Source organism: Elephantulus edwardii, unplaced genomic scaffold (genome assembly GCF_000299155.1).
Source record: "Elephantulus edwardii isolate Elephantulus edwardi_28Jun2011 unplaced genomic scaffold, EleEdw1.0 scaffold00019, whole genome shotgun sequence".
NCBI classification, from domain to species: Eukaryota; Metazoa; Chordata; class Mammalia; order Macroscelidea; family Macroscelididae; genus Elephantulus; species Elephantulus edwardii.
The window spans coordinates 19,422,906-19,439,389 of NW_006399769.1; the positions used below are offsets into that span (position 1 = coordinate 19,422,906).

A 16,484-nucleotide genomic window follows, 5' to 3' on the forward strand; every position below is an offset into this window, starting at 1 on the left:
TTATAATGATAAATAATTTATAATTTATAATGTTCCTACATGGTGCATAGTATTCTGTCATTGATTGTGTTTGAACATTTGGGCTATTTCCATGTCCTTGCGATGGTGCATAATGCTGCTATGAACATTGGTGTACAAAACTCTGTTTATGCCTCCGTCCTGTTTTCTCAGGGTATATTGTTAGCAGTGGAATAGCTGAGTCGTATGGAGTTTCTATGTTCAGCTTTTTGAGGAAGCATCAAACTGCCTTCCAGAGTGGTTGTACCATTTTACAATCATACTGACAGAGCATAAGAGTTAATACCTCTTCACATCCTCTCCAACATTTATTATGTGTTGCTCTGTTAAACTTTGCCACTGCTACTGGGGTAAGATGGTATACATTGTGGTTTTTTATTTGCATCTTTCTTGTTGCCAGTTATCTTGAGCATTTTTTTTTTTCATTTATCTGTTGGCCATCTGAGTGTGTTTAAAATAAACTTTTCAGTGATGTCAGTTATTCTGAATTGTAGCCATATTTAAAGGAGCTCAAAGTAGCTACAAAGAAGAAGGATGGGAAATCTCCATTCATGTGATTAATAGTCTCTGAAAGTCCTCTAGAGGAACAGTTACGAATGTTTTCTGACCTGAAGGTATATAACAACAATGACTCTCATTAATTTTGTAATAGAAGGTAATTTAAAATTCTTTCAGCAAATAATGATGGGAAAATCCTATGGAGTAAGGTTAGGGTGTTGTAGGTAATTAATGTAGTTGCTGTCAAGTAAGGTGGTGGTTGTGAGACACTCATGAGTTGACTATGACTTGTAATGACTCTGTGAAACACAGATCTGAACCTTGCCCTGTATGGCACCATCCTCATAATTTCTTTTATGCTCAGTCCCATTTTGGTAGTCATTGGGTCAGTCCTTCCTCTGGAGGGTCTTCCTCTCTTTCTCTTACCCTCTGCCATTCCCAGCATGTTGTCTTTCTCCAAAGTCTGATTACTCATGAAAATATGCCCAAAATAAGGTAAAGTTTCATCATCTTTGCCTCTAAGGAACACTCTTGATTTTACCATAAAGATGTATCTGTTTGTTCCTTTGGCAGTACAATATTCAGTATTCTTCTCCAGTACCACCTTTCTGATGAATAGGAAGCAATTGAAAATACCATATCTTGGATTAGATGTACTTTAGTCTTTAAACTGAAATACTTGCTCTTTTATAACTTGGAGAGGTTCTTAACAGCAGATTTCCCTTATGCAGTGGTGGTGTTGTTGTTATGTGCCATCAAGTTGCTTGCGACTCAGCAACCCTATGTACAACAGCCCTAAACTCTGCTCTGTCCTGTGCCAATCGCACTGCCTCTGACACACCCATCCCGATTATCCCAGTCTCTGAATCAATCCACCTCATAGAGTCCCTTCCTCTCCTGCGCTGTCCCTCCACCTTACCAAGCATGATGTCCCTCTCCAGGGACCTCTCCCTCCTTACAACATGTCCAAAGTATATTAGACGAAGCCTCAGAATCCTTGCCTCCAAGGAGCAGCCTAGTTTAACCCTCTCCAGGATGAATCTGTTTGTTTTCCTAGCAGTCCATGGTACCCTCAACACCCTTCTCCAGCACCCCAGCTCAAAGGCATCAATTCTCCTTCTATACTCCTTAGCAATTGTCCCAACTCTCTGATGCATAACAAGTAATTGCAAAGACCATGGCCTGTATCAGATGCACCTTAGTCTCCAGAGAGACCCCATTGCTCTTCAGAACTTTGGAAAGGTCCCTAACAGCAGACTTTCCCATTGGAATACGTCTTTTAATTTCCTGGCTACTAGTGTCTAGAGTGTGGACTGTGGAGACAAGCAAACTAAAGCTGTGAACAATCTCAGTCTCTTCACCATCCATCCTGATGCTGCCAGTTGGCCCAGTGGTGAGAATCTTTGTCTTCTTGCAATACATCTTTATATTTCTTGATTGCTCCCACTATGAGTGTTTATTGTAGAACCAAGTAAAATGAAATTATTGACAACTTTAGGATTTTCTCTGTCTGCCATAATGTTACATATCTGTCTAGGGGTGAGGATTTTTTGTCTTCTTGATCTTGAAATATGATCAATATTAAAGGTTGTAATCTTTAATCTTTTGCAGCAAGTGTTTCAAGTCTTACACTTCTATAAGACATGCATCATCAATGCATAAAATAGTTGGCTGTTGGATATTTTATATACTAGTTTTGTAAATGTGACATATTGGCTCTCTAGATAGTTAATAAATGAAGAGTAGATACAATTCTTAACAAGTTATTTTATTTTATTTTTATTTTTTTTAACAAGTTATTGTAAACTCATATGATAGGCTTCCTCTGCTACCATATTTTGAGATATGAACTACTCACAGTGGATCAAACTGAGCAAGAAGCCCAGGTGAACCTCTCAGATTTCCGTTTGTGGGACCTAAAGAATTCATTTCTTCCTTGAAGAAATAGTCTACATTCAATATTTATTGTGACAACAACAAAGAATTTTCTAGTACTGATGTTCTTTGTTGTTCTGTTTCCAGTTCATAAATTAAGCCAAAATTATGCCTTCAGTTTAAACATATAGTTTCTGTAAATGGAATGATTTTCATGTTTATCAGTTATATTTGATTTGTACCATTTGCTTAGTCTAAACTAGGTTTTTGCAATCAAAGCAATATACCTAGCCAACTTCTGGAGAACAGATGATTTTCATCATTAATAGCGTTGCAGACTAGAAGTATATTTTGACCCAAAGAAAACTCAGCTTCCATAAAATTAAATTTGATTCATCACAGACTTCCTCTGAGTTCCCAAGGCTGATGTAAATTTTAAAGGGAGAATATAGCCCAGCATTCTCTCCCTGGTGGATTTGAATATAACCTATCCATTCTCTCACTGGTGGATTTGAACCATCAGAGACAATTACTTGGTTCCCTTCTGAGTCAGTAATTCACATTATAAGAAGAAAAATTATTCCATGAAGCAAGATTTGAATTTCTGTTATTTATGGGTGAATCTGCAGATGTGAGAATTTCAGGTTCTAAAGTCGTTTCACTTTCTATCTCATTGTTACTATTTTTACTTTTGTAAGGAATAGTTGTAAGATTTAGAACAAATTTCATTTTGACTGTATTGCTATAATTTCAGCGCTGTTGGTGCTAGTACTATGGTTTGTATCCATTAAACTCAAGCCTTTAGTGGAAGAAAGGTCTTCTGATTCATTACCCCATTGCCACAGTCACTGAGTCAATCCATCTCACTGAGGGTCGTCTTCTCTTGTGCTGTTGCTCCACCCTTCCAAGCATGACTGGTCCCTCCTTGCAACATGCCCAAAATATGTCAGATGGAACTTCAGAATCCTTGACTCCAAGGAGCAGCCTGGCTTTACCCTCTCCAGTACGAACTTGTTTGTTCTTCTAGCAGTTCATGGTGTATTCAATATTCTTCTACAGCACCACAGCTCAAAGGCATCAATTCTCCTTCTATCATCCCTAGTTATTGTCTAGCTTTCTGATGCATAGCAAGAAATTATGAAGCCCGTGGCCTGGAACAGGCACACCTTAATCTCCAGTCTGACATTATTGCTTGTCATTACTCTGGAGAGGTCCCTAGTGGCAGACTTTCCCAGTGCAATTAATCTTTTAGTTTCCTGATTGTTGCTACCAAGAATGTTGAACCACTTAATTATTACCATTTCATTTTAAAATTGGTTATTTGGGAGCAAATAAATATGAATTAATAGAGTATAAACAAAATTTATCAAATAGTTGTGATTTATAAAATGAGCTATACATTTGAATTTTCACATTAACAGAATTTTCTATTTATAAATTATTAAATGAAAAATTGAACATGTAGTTTTTTAGATCCAAGATTGTAGATTAAAAAAAAATAGAGCTTGCAAGGTTGTTGGAAATCAGTTAATTTGTTTCTGACGTTTGCTGTTGGCCTTTCAGAGATGTCTGTGAGTAGTATTTATCTTGATGTAATGCTTAAAATTGTAGGTGATTACATTCCATCCTTCTTTGACACGGTGTCTTCACAGTTCATTCTGTATTGCTAAAACTAAACAAGGGTGACAGTGATCTCAAAAAGCCCAGTACAGATACAAGGAAGGATATGCTCAAGCTGAAGACATACTTGGATTTGCTCTGTGTAGCATCAGATATGTAACAAGTCGCATGATTGTGTTGTCATTGGCTTGTCTGTAGAGAAGTTGCACTGCTAATCCAATGCTGGCTTGAATCCACCAGTGACTTTCAGCAATCTGTGTGATTTACAGCCTTTGTAAAACCCAGTAGAGGTCTTACTGTGTTGCTTCTTACTGTATGGCTGTGAGTTTGAGTTGGGTTATTTTTGTGCATATTCTTAAGTTACTGAAAAAGATAAAAGTGAAATTATATAGAATTGTTACAAAAGGAAGAGGAAAATGTGAATATTGTTATATGCACAGAGTTCAGGGTACTTTTCCATGTGTCCTGTCTGGTTGGCATTTGTGGGTCTTTTCTTTGGACAGCTGATGCCTTAAACATACATTTCTTTTGTTTATTGGGTAATCTGCCCTTGACCATACATTATCTTGGTGGTATTTGAAATACTGATGATATAGCTTCCAGTGTCATACTAATTACTGACTCATTGCTGTCAAGTAGGAGCTGACACACAGCTGATCCTTTGGTGAATTTTTAGAGGCTGTAAACAGCACAGGAGGAGATTGCTTATCATTTTTCAACAGAAGGACTGGGGGATTTGAACTCCCAGAAAGGCACTAATTTTATGTTAGCAGTGTAACTTTCTACAGACTACATCACCAGAGTTCTCTCCACCATCATGTTATTGTTGTGTGCTGTTGGGTTGGAAACAGCTCATCCCTGACACTCCATTGGGTTTTCAAAGGCAGTAAATCACATGAGAGGATGCCTATTTTTCTTTTGCAGAGTAGCTGATAAATATGAATCATGTGCCTCTGGGTCAGTGGTGACATTTTTTACAGCTAGATCCTCAGTTTTCAGCCTGACATCATTGCTCTTGAGAAATTTGGTGAGGTCCCTGACAGCAGACTTGCCTAGAGCAGTGTATCTTGACAAACTGGTAGGTGGGAGCTAATGTTGAAGACCTTTAGACAGACCTCCTCTCCTCCTCATGAAGTTCTATGAGTTACTCTAACATTTCATTGTTTGACCAATTGCATTGGGGAACCTGCTGTCAGAGACCTCTCCAGAGTGCTGAAGAGCAGCAATATCAGGCTGGAGGCCAAGGTGCACCTAATCCAGGGCATGGTCTTCACAATTACTTGCTATGCATCACAGAGTTGAACAGTGACTAAAGACGGGAGATGAAATATTGATGCCTTTGAGCTGTGGTGCTGGAGAAGAATATTGGACATACCATAGAGAACTAACAGGTTTGTCCTGGAGATGGTGAAACCAAGCTGCTCCTTGGAGGCATGGATTTGAACCTCATCTGACATACTTTGGGCATGTAGCTAGGAGGGACTGATTCTTGACCTGGATTATGATTGGAAGGGTGAAGCAACAGTGCAGGAGAGGGAGACCGTGGATGTGATGGATTGACACAGTAACCAGGGTAATGGTAGGTGTGTTGGAGGCAGTAAGGTATACTTAGGGTAGGGCAGGATTCAGAGACACTGTGCATAGGGCTGCTATGAGTCGCAGAGGACCAGAAGACACATAACAACAAAAAGAACCTAGTTTAAATTGCTTAGATGCAATATATTATTTCCATTTTAAATGTTTATGTTAATGATTCTATCTTAATATATCTTAATAGCTTGTTTTTAACACCTGTATTTTACTGGAGATAAAATGTTATAGTTTATAGTAAAATAGAGGTTTTTATAAAAAATTTTTGCATATTTACATCCCTCCTCCTTCCTCCCGTCCAATTTTGCAATGCCCATTTGGTTCCAGATTGTTGTCATACATGTAATACCTAATCATATATTCCTTTTGGACTGTTCTTCCCCTCATCTGTTCCAATCTAGTGTTATCTACTTTTTTCCTATTCTTCCCTCACCCTCCCATGTCAGTCATATTTTATAACAGAAGTGTATTTGTCCTTTTGGACAGAGATATTTCACTCAAAATAATGTTCTTTAGGATCACCTATGTTGGGTAGTGTTTTCTGAGTTCATTGTTTTACAGTGCTGCATAATATTCCATTGTGTGGATGTACCATAGTTTTTCTATCCATTTGTTTATTGCTGAACACTTCAGTTGCATCTGTGTCTTTGCTATTGTGAGTAACACAGCAATAAATATGGGTATGCAAACACCTGTTTGAGTTGTGGCTCTGGTTTCTCAGTAGTGAAATTGTTGGGTCAAATGGTATTTCTGTTTCTAACTTTTTGAGAAAGCACCAGACTGCCTCCTATAGTGGTTGTACCATTTTACATTCCAGCCAACAGTGAATAAGAGTTCCAGTCTCTCCACAACCTTGCCAGTATTTTTTTTTGCTGCCCTGTTGAACTTTGCTATTATTGCTGGAGTGAGATGATCGATATCTCATTGTTGTTTTCATTTGCACCTCTCATAGTAGGGATTTTGAACATGTCTTATGTATTTGTTTGCTATCTGAGTGTCTTCTTTGGGGAAGTGTCTGTTCATATCTTGTAGGAATTTTTTTGAGAGGCCATGAACAGGCCATTGTTTAGATTTTTCTTTTCCACTTTCCCCCACCTCCCACCCCCTGTATAGTAAATTTCCTAAAAGGCAAGTAGAGAGGTCTGGTGGCTTAGTAGTAAGGAATTTCACTGTCAAGAGTCACACAGTTCAAATCTACCAGCTGCTCCATGGGAGAAAAATGGGCAGTCTCTATTCCCATGCAATTTAAATGCCTTTGAAAGCCTGTTGGCACTTCAGCTATGAGTCAGTTCTGATTAGATGGCACACAACACCAACACCTACAAAGGGGAATGGGATGAAGAGTGGGGATTGAAAAGAAAGGAAGCTATTGATTGTTTCTAGGGGAGGGCCAGGTTAAAGTCACTCAAGAAAAAAAAATCCATTATGATTTACATATATACCGAAGCTCTGAGAACTCTTTAATTTGCAACTCTTAATTGAACTCTTAATTGTGAGAAGGTGTGATTTTACTCTTACCCTTTTTCCCTATCTTCACTTCAAAATGCCTTAAAAGACAAACACTTGAGTAGGCTATAAACCTTGAATATATATATGCCAATGCTTAATATTGTGGCCTAGTGGTAAGAAGCTGTGCTGCAATCCTAAAGTGGCACGCAGTTTGAATCTAATGCCTCTGAAAACCCACTGGAGGGTCAACTATGACTCAATTCCAACTCAACAGCACCTCCACAACAACATACTTAATATTGATTGTTTTCTGTTATAAACTCTTAAAGGATATGTATGAACTGTGCACTGTAACTTCCCTGCTGTTCTTATTTGGTGCCATCAAGTTGACTATTATTTGAATGTTGCCCTGTCCTATGCCATCCTTACTGTCTCTGACATGCTTCAGCCCACTGTTATAGTCATTAAGTCAGTCCATCTTGTTGAGGATCTTTTTCTCTTTCTCTGACCTTCCTAAATTGCCAAAAAGATAAAAAAAGTCTGCCTTGGAGGAAGTACAACCAGAGTGCTCTTTGGAGGTAAGGGTAATGAAATTGCAGTCTGACAGACACTTAAACATGTTGTAAAGGAGAGGCCAGTCTTTGGAGAAAGAGCTCCCTGACATGATTAGATATTATTGTTATGATAGGAGTCCAGAACGAAGGTAGTAAAGTGGAGTGGACTTGGCGGGGGGAAGAACTGAACAACAGTGAAAGAATTTTTTTCTTTTACTTTTCAAAAAGAAAAGCGAATTGGGGAGGGGTGGGCAGGGAGAAAAGTGCAACAGTGAATGAATAGAAATCCAAAGTCTCTGTAGACGTTCATGAAAATCAATTAAAAAAAAAGAACCATTGTTTTGTGGTAGATAAGTGTCATAGAGTTGAGCATTATGCATAGTGACTCCGTGGACAATAGAGGTCTTTTTTTTTTCTTCACCTTTTTCATTTTTAGGTATATATTTGCATACTTTTTGATAGATATGTAGAAGAAATATTTTTGTAACCCTCTTTTTTTATCCTATCTTCTAAACGGTCTTTTCTCCATAGAGTTATTGTAAAAATTCATTTGAGCTGAATGGAGTGTTCTCTTCCTCTTTTCAGGCCCAGATTGCCTTTCTTCAGGGAGAAAGGAAAGGTCAAGAAAATCTGAAGAAGGATCTGGTGAGGAGGATCAAAATGCTGGAATATGCTCTGAAACAGGAAAGGTAATTCAGTAAAAAGGAAGATAGTATTTTCTCAAATGATAGAATAATTTTCTTGCCATTCTTTAACGAAACAGAATTACTTTGTATAGTATAATTAAAGACGTTTCTCTTGGAAACATTTTCAGGAGTAGTTTTACTGTGTTAATTTTATAATGAATAGTTTAATGTAAATAATAGTGAGCAATAAATTTATTTCTATGATTTATAAATTTTTAGCAGCTTTCTTTGCCTTGTCTGTTAGGTTTAGTTAGTGTTGGGTTGTTTTTTTTTTAAATTTATGTTTTTTGGGGGTAGGGGCTGTTTTTTGTTTTTTTTTTGCCTGGAGTTGAAGTAGTATTTAAATTGTAAAGGAACTTTCCAAGTTGTTTATTCCTTTCTTTGTCATCTGGTATTTCTCAGTTAGATATATTAGGAAGAAAAATTCTCTGGTTGAGATTCTTTATAGAGATGTTTTTGTATATGTGTTTTGTTATTTGCTACCAGCTCTTTCAGTCTCTTCAGAAGCTAATCCTACCTTTTGAGTTTGTTAGTGTGTAAGAAAGGGAGCTTTGGTGGCCACCTAGTAAGGACCTGTACTGCCAACCTAAGGTGCATGGTTTGAATCCAACAGTTGCTCCACTAGAGGGTCAACTCTGAGTTGCTTTCAGCTTGACAGTACATGATTACAAGTGTGTATGATAGCTAAGTAATATTGTATCACAAAATAAGTCTTTAATGAGAATTTAGGAAATGATCATGTGAATTACTTTAATATGCCTTAATATATGTCTTAAGATTTTTTGTTTAACCATTGAAATTAGTTCTTTGGTTTATGTAATTGAATGGTTAGTAGTAATACTGAAATTTTCTGTTTTCTTGCACTTTTTATGATTCCTTAGCCTATTTTTCTCATCTTTTTGAAGGAGATGGATAGGCTTGTAGCTTGTCTACTCTTCAATATGGTCATCAAGAAATTGTCTTCAGTACATTCTTTAATTTTTTCCCCCTATTAAGTAAAAATAGCAAAACAGGAGTCCAGACTTTTCTGTGCAAACAAAGGAAGTTTATTAGGGAAAATACTTTGCAAATGGACACATGGCAAGCAATGCCTTGTCCTTCCATGATGCAGGGAACAAAGGAGGAAGTGATTGTTTTAATGGCTCTGGAGGTGGAGAAAGAATATATGCTCATTTACAAGAGAGTGGCATTTTTCAAAGCATATATTTGCCAAAAGGAAGAGATCATCATGTTTATTCATGGGAGGAATATAGGATGTCATATGCACAGTTGTTCTTTCAAGGTATCTGCCACCAGAAGTGCTTTTTGGTTCTTGTGGGGAACATGTCCAGATGTTCAGGATGGTCCTGAGTATGCAAGGATCAGAAGATTTCACAAACACGTATGTAGCTTTAAAGATGGCCATCTGTAGGTGAGATGCTTGGTCATCATGGAGCATGCCTTTCCACGATGGCTGTTTTGTAGAGAGTCTTATAGGAGTCACTAACATGACACCTGAAAATTTAGCAGAGTTAAAAGTTGTTAAGAAGGAACGGCTGAAAGTGCCTAGGCTGCTCATCTAGAGGATGTTCATGGGTCTTGTGATGCCTGCAGTAGCTGAATCCTGGCTTTCCTGACTGAGTCATCTCATGGCATAATTCTTTAATTTAGCACGTCATGTAATGAGGGAAAATTAAGAACGTCTGTGATTCAGAGTAAACCTAGTAGTAATTCAGTTACTAAGTTTTCCCTTCTTACTCATTGAAAAGTTTATCTTTGATAGAGAGTGGAAAGATAATACTAGAAGGGAGTGAAACTCAGCTGTTGGTTGTAGGGTGGAGAGGCAGTCTAAAGCAGTTAAAGAATTTAAACTTGATGAAGTTCTCAAAATTGTCTTTATAGGCTAAAAGGACACTTCCCTTTTAAAAATTATTAACGAAATAGTAGTTTTCTGATGCTTTCTTAACTGTTGCAGGCTTTCCCAAAACTGCCATAAAGTAGTGTTAGCAGATAATATTGATGAATAACAAATACGATGACGTGGGTTCCCAACTATCCAGGAATAGTGCAGACTTAACAGGTTAAAGCCATAGCCAAGCACAAGATTGATGTGTATGTATACTTTTTCACATTAACGCTGTAATTTTAAGTATAGCATTTCCTTGAATTCTAAGAGTCATTCCAGCGTGCTATCAAACTTGAGAGGATATCAGGAAATTCTCAATGTGAAATTAGCTGATCATAAACAAGATCAAGGCCACTTTTGCTTTTGACCAGCTCACTACATATTTAGAGTTTCCTCATACCCTCTCAAGTTTCATAATATGCTGGAATGGATCCTAGAACTCAAGGAAGTGCCATACTTAAAATTACAGTTTTAATTAATTACAGTTTTATTGTGGAAAAAGTATACAGGTCAAAGCCAGTCAAAGGGAGAGATGCATACACAAGGTCTGAGAGGGCCAAGCAACTTCTGTGTCCTTTCTCTTTAGAGCCAGGTTGTCATCTTCCCTGCACATTTATCTGTGACAATAGGCAGAAGAGTGCCTCCCAAGCAGGATTTCCTAGGCTTTGGTGTCCACAGAGTTTGTTGTTGTTGTTGTTGTTGTTGTGTATTATCCCACAACTTGGGTTGGAACCCACCACTAGCTGACTCACCAGCAGATTTTCACAGGCAATTAATCACGTGGGAGGAGATTGCCCATCCTTCTCCCCCAGAGCAGCTGACAGATTCACACTGTATGCCTTCAGGATTGCAGGCAGATTCTTACCAGTAGGCTACCAGAGCCCCCTAGACTTTTTATTGAGACTCTTACATTTTGTTGTTAGGTGTCATCAGTTGGTTATGACTCACAGGAACTCTGAACAACATTTTTTACCCTTTCCTTATCTTGCATCACCTGAACCATCCTCAGAATCTCTGCTGCATTCCAGTCCATTGTTAAGGTCAGTAAGTCAGTCCATCTTGTTCAAGGTCTTCCTATCTTTGTCTCCATTTTTCTCAGCATGATGTCTTTTTCCAGAGATTGGCCCTTTCTGACATTATCTCCAAAGTATGTGAGACAGAATTTCAGTATCATTTCCTCTGAGTAGTATCCTGGTTTTACTTCCTCCAAGACAGACTTCTTTGTTCTTTTGGCATTCCATGGGATATTCAGTACTCTGCTCCAACACCACAATTCAAAAGCACTGATTCTGTCATCGTTATCCATTGTCCAACTTTCAGATGTACAGGAAGAAATGGAAAAGATGTTGGCCTGCATCAGGCACACCTTAGTCTTTAAATTTTGTTGTGCCATTAATTAAGTCATTGACCATGTGAGGAAATTTACTGTCTATTGCTCTTCTAGATGGTTGCCCTGATATACCATATTTAAGGGCTGAAAGCTCCAACTATCTAAACACTTGGTTTGGTCTTCCTGGCATGACTAGCTCAGACTATCAGAGGACCCACCAAGAGTCCCCTTGTTAGCATCAACTATCAGATGTGTTTTTATGGATACCGATGAGTAACAAAGATCCTTTAGTCACTCAGCAGTTTTGAAGGATTGAAAGACTACATCCCAGGAACAGGGGACAAAAGATTGCCAAGTCTAATTGTGCATACACATGTCTAATTGATGTGTTATTCACAATAGCAAAGAGATGAAAGCAACCAAGTGTCCATCAGTGAACAAATTGATAGAAAAACTAGGGTACATTCACACAGTGGAATATCACGGAGCATTGAAAAATAAATTGTAAAATGTTCTACAACATGGGGGAACCTATAAGACTTGTCCTGAATGAGATATCTCAGTCACAAAAGGACAAACACTGCCTGACACTGCTGTTGTGAAATAGAACAGACATGAGGTGGGAGTTGGGCAGAGAATGGGAAAAAGTGGGTAGAGAGTGAACACTGCATTAGAATAGAATGGGGGAAGACTGTCAGCAAGGAATATATTATTAGACATTATGTATGACCACAATTTGGAACCGGGGGGGGCATTGCGGGGTGGGTTTGGAGAGGGAGGAGGGGAAGAAACTGTTCAACAATGAAAAAAATTACATATTAATAGAAGACAGTAAAATCGTTTATTACACATAAAAAATTAATTGTTGATTTTCATGAGGACTACTTAACTGGCGAAGAGATAGAAAATGAATTGGCCTTTTAGTGGAAATGGATACTTCTTTCCATGCTTAAGGGAGTCATTGATTAATATGATCTACTACTAATTGAAAGGGAGAATGGCCGCTAACTGAAAGGTTGGGAGTTTGAGATTCACCAGAGGTGTCCTGGGAGAGAAGTGTGTTGGTCAGTTTTGGAAAAATCAGTCAGTCATTGAAACCCCTGTGGAACAGAGTTCTACTCTGTAATGCAAATGGTGCTGTCACCACTCAGTGGAGTTGACAGCAGCTGAGGTTTTGTTCCAACCTTGAAAAATTCATGACCATTACATCCAAATGGAGCAATTCAAGGGGAAGCTTTTCAAGTATGTAATTTGGGACTATTTGGAGGCAGCTAAGTCAAAGACCTAACCAGAGGAAGAGAATAATGATGCTATTTATAAAGCAACTATTTATTTAATAACTACTATATAACAACAGGCTCAAAGTCTGACATACTTTGGGGCATGTTGCAAGGATGGACCAGTCCTTGGAGAAGGACATCATGCTTGTAATAGTGGAGGGACAGCACAAGAGAGGAAGACCCTGGATGAGATGTATTGTCTCAAAGACTGGGGTAGTGTAGGGTAGGTGTGTCAGAGATGATGATATTGGCTCAGGAGGGAGCAGGATTCAGACCTGTTGTACATAGGGTCACTATGAGTTGGAGAGGACTCGATAGCACATAACAACAATAGCAACAACATATAACAGGCCCAGAGGCTTACAAACAGAGTAATTTGTACTGGGTTGAAGGAGTATAGTAAAGCTATGATTCTGATTCATGAATAAGTCCCAGATTTCTGGTTTGAGGAACTCTGTCAGATTGGGAGTTCTGTAGTTATCAAATGAGTTCAAGGTCAAATAACTTTGAAGAGCAGATATAAGAAGGGACTCCTGACTAGAAATATGAAGTTGGAACCCTTAACATGATTACGTGTGGAATGGTAAGAATAGTTGAGAGAAACAGTACAGCCAGTCTTGTAGGGGAAAAGAACTAGCAGAGGCACAGAGAGCAGCAACACTGGAGAAAAAACTGAGGAACAAAAACTGACAAAAATGGCTTCAAGAAGGAAGATAAATAGTATCTTGGATCAAGCTAAGGCAGAGTTCAGCAGTGTCAGATACCAGCATCACATGTCCATGTAAGTTGTTTACTGCAAGTAGCTAGTTGGACTTGGCAGTTGGAAGTTTGAGGGTGTCCTTGGCTAGAACAGCTTCTGTAAGTTATCAAGAACAGAAAGAAAGCAGGTCACAGGGGACAGAAGGGTAAAGAAAGGCAAGTACAGTGGAGGCACATAGAGGTAGTCACAGTCTTTTATAAAATTTGAAGGCCATGACAGATAAGAAAATGGAAAAGTGAGAAAAGGTGGGTGGGTTGTTTGTCTGTTTTAATCCTTAAATAATCAGATGCTTCTAGGAAAGAATCCTTGATTTTTACATCCTTTCAAAGTTCAAAGATTCATTAGGATTCTTCCAGGGATAACTGCACTGCATAAGTGCAATAAATTAAAGATTAAGATAGCATTCATTTGCTTGTGGGTTGAAGATCTAAAACAGTTCATTCCTTTCTCTACCCTTTGAAATGATTTCTCTAGGGCCTTTATTGACAGTAATTTGGGGCAGGAGGTTGGAATTTCAAACATTTGAAGTAGAATGATGAGTAGGATTATCCCTTTATATCCACCTCCAAGCTTCATAATTAATAGAAACTTGAACTATTTTAAAGCAAATTTTAGATATCTTGTCATTTAACCTGCGAACATTTCAGTATGATTTAGGAATCAGAATTATTAGGTTGTAGATTTTTTAAGTGTCCCATTTTAAGACCTAAATTTTACAAATTTTGATACTTAAACAATTTTACTAAAAATTGAGTGGATCTTTAATATTATAAAAGCATGTATTAAAGCGGTCTTTAAAATATGACAAAGTTTACAAAGTTACAGATAATTTTGCAAGAATAAAAGCACTGCCGTTGAGTTGATTCTGACTCATGACAGTCCTCCCCGCATTGGTGCCTGAGGCTGTAAGTCTTTACAGAAGGATATTACTCATCTTTGTCCTTTGTATCACCTTATGGATTCCAACCAACAACTTCTCACTTAATCCAGCATGTAACACACTTATACCACCAGGGCTCCTCTTTCAGGAATATGCATTCCATTGTGTGAATGTATCACAGCTTCTCTATCCAGTCCTTTGTTGATACCAACTCTTTGCTGTCGTGAACAAAGCTGCGATAAACGTGTGTGTGTATCTGCTTGGGTGGCATTTATGGTTTCTTTAGGATATATATTCAGTAGTGGAATTGCTGGGTTAAATGATGTTTCTGTTTGCAACTTTTTGAGAAAGCGCAATACTGCCTTTTGCAGTGGTTGCATCATTTTACACTCCCACCAACCATGACCAAGGAACTCATGAAATAGTATATAAAATGGATGATCTTGGAGGCCGTTATGCTGCATGAAATATCTCAGTCACAAAGGGACAAATAGTACATAATGCCACTGTTGTAAAATGGGACTGACATCAGGGTTGGGGGGAATCTAAGAAAAGAGGGAATAAATAAATTATACTCCATTGGAGCAGATGAGGGAGAGAACTGTTGGAAAGGAATATATGATTAGTATTATTTTCATGACAAGAGTTCAGAATGAGAGCTGCATGGTGGAGAGGACTTGGGGGGGTATTGTATAAGAATAATAATGAAAGTAGCTTTTTTTCCCTCTTCACTTTTCAAAGAGAAAAATCAACTGGGGGGATGGGTGGGCAGGGAAGAAAATGTGCAAAAATCAATGAATGGAAATCCAAAGTCTCTATAAACTTTCATTATAATTTCAATTAAAACCCTCTCATTCTCTGGTGGTATTTCTGATTTAGCAGCAGTATGAAGCTGAGATATTTGCACTTAATGCCTTATTGGTATAATTAAGAAATGTAAAAAAATATGTGATGTGTAATCTGAGGTTTATCCAGGAATTCCTATAGTGAGAACCACAAATGCTTTATAAAATAAAATTCTGAAACATTTCCCCCGTATTTCCCCCATTTCACTTAATTCACTGCACCTTTTCTTTTCTTTGCATACTAGAATATGCTAATTTTCTTCTTTCTTCAGTATTTTTAAATTGTAATTCAGGTATTAAATATATAGTTTCTTTTGTCTGACCCACTTGACATCAGAGGAATGCAATAACAGTTCTTTGAATGAAATAAAATTATTTTTAGCATTGACTCTTTACAATATTGCCAGAGCACGTTAAGTTTAATAATAAGTCTTGAAAGCTAGAATCAGATTTATTAAGTATATTGTGATTATATAATTGTTTAGACCAGTAGGAGTTCTAGATTTACATCAGAATTGTTAAGCAGGGAGTCTCCTTATTTACCTTGCAGTCATAATTAAGAAAAGAGTAGAGACCAAGAGAAAATTTATAATGCATACAACGGGAAACAAATCAATGAGAAGGAATTTTAGAATATTGATTTCAAAAAAGGAATAATTGTGGTGGGTTCTATAAGTGAAACATTTTTTAAAGAAAAATCCAGTCAGGAAACATGGCTTTAGAAAACAATTTCCGTGAATGTGGCAGTTCTTTATCTGTTTTGTGTTGTGTGTGTGTGTGTGTGTGTGTGTGTGTGTGTGTGTGTGTTATGTGCTGTCAAGTTCCTGGAACTCATAGCAACCGTAAAGCTCTGAAGCCTGCCTTGTCCTGAGCCAGTTCAACTAACACACCTTCCCCCATTATCCCAGTTACTGTTTCAGTCCATGTCATCCAGAGTCATCTACTTCTGTGCTGTTCCTGTACCCTTCCGTGCATAATGTCCTTCTCCAAAGACCAGCCCCTCTTGATCACGTGCCCTAAGTATGTGAGACAGAGCTTCAGAATCCTAGCCTCAAAGGAGAAACTTGTTTTTACTCTCTCCAAGACAGACCTGTTTGTTCTCTTGGTGGTCGATAATATGTTTAATACTCTTCTCTAGCACCAATACTTACATGCAAGTTCAAGCTGAAGCTGAGGAAAATTAAACCGAATCCACAGGAGCCAAAATAAGACTT

At 38.0% G+C, this 16,484-nt stretch overlaps 1 protein-coding gene across 1 annotated transcript in view; it reads left to right on the plus strand.

Moving 5' to 3' along the window:
- The window catches only part of STRN (striatin, calmodulin binding protein), a 167,623-nt gene that overhangs the window by 69,508 nt on the left and 81,631 nt on the right, over positions 1–16,484 (plus strand). The window contains exon 2 of the mRNA XM_006882355.1: positions 8,190–8,293. Coding sequence (XP_006882417.1) covers positions 8,190–8,293 — 104 coding nt within the window. The remainder of the gene's footprint in view (positions 1–8,189; positions 8,294–16,484) is intronic.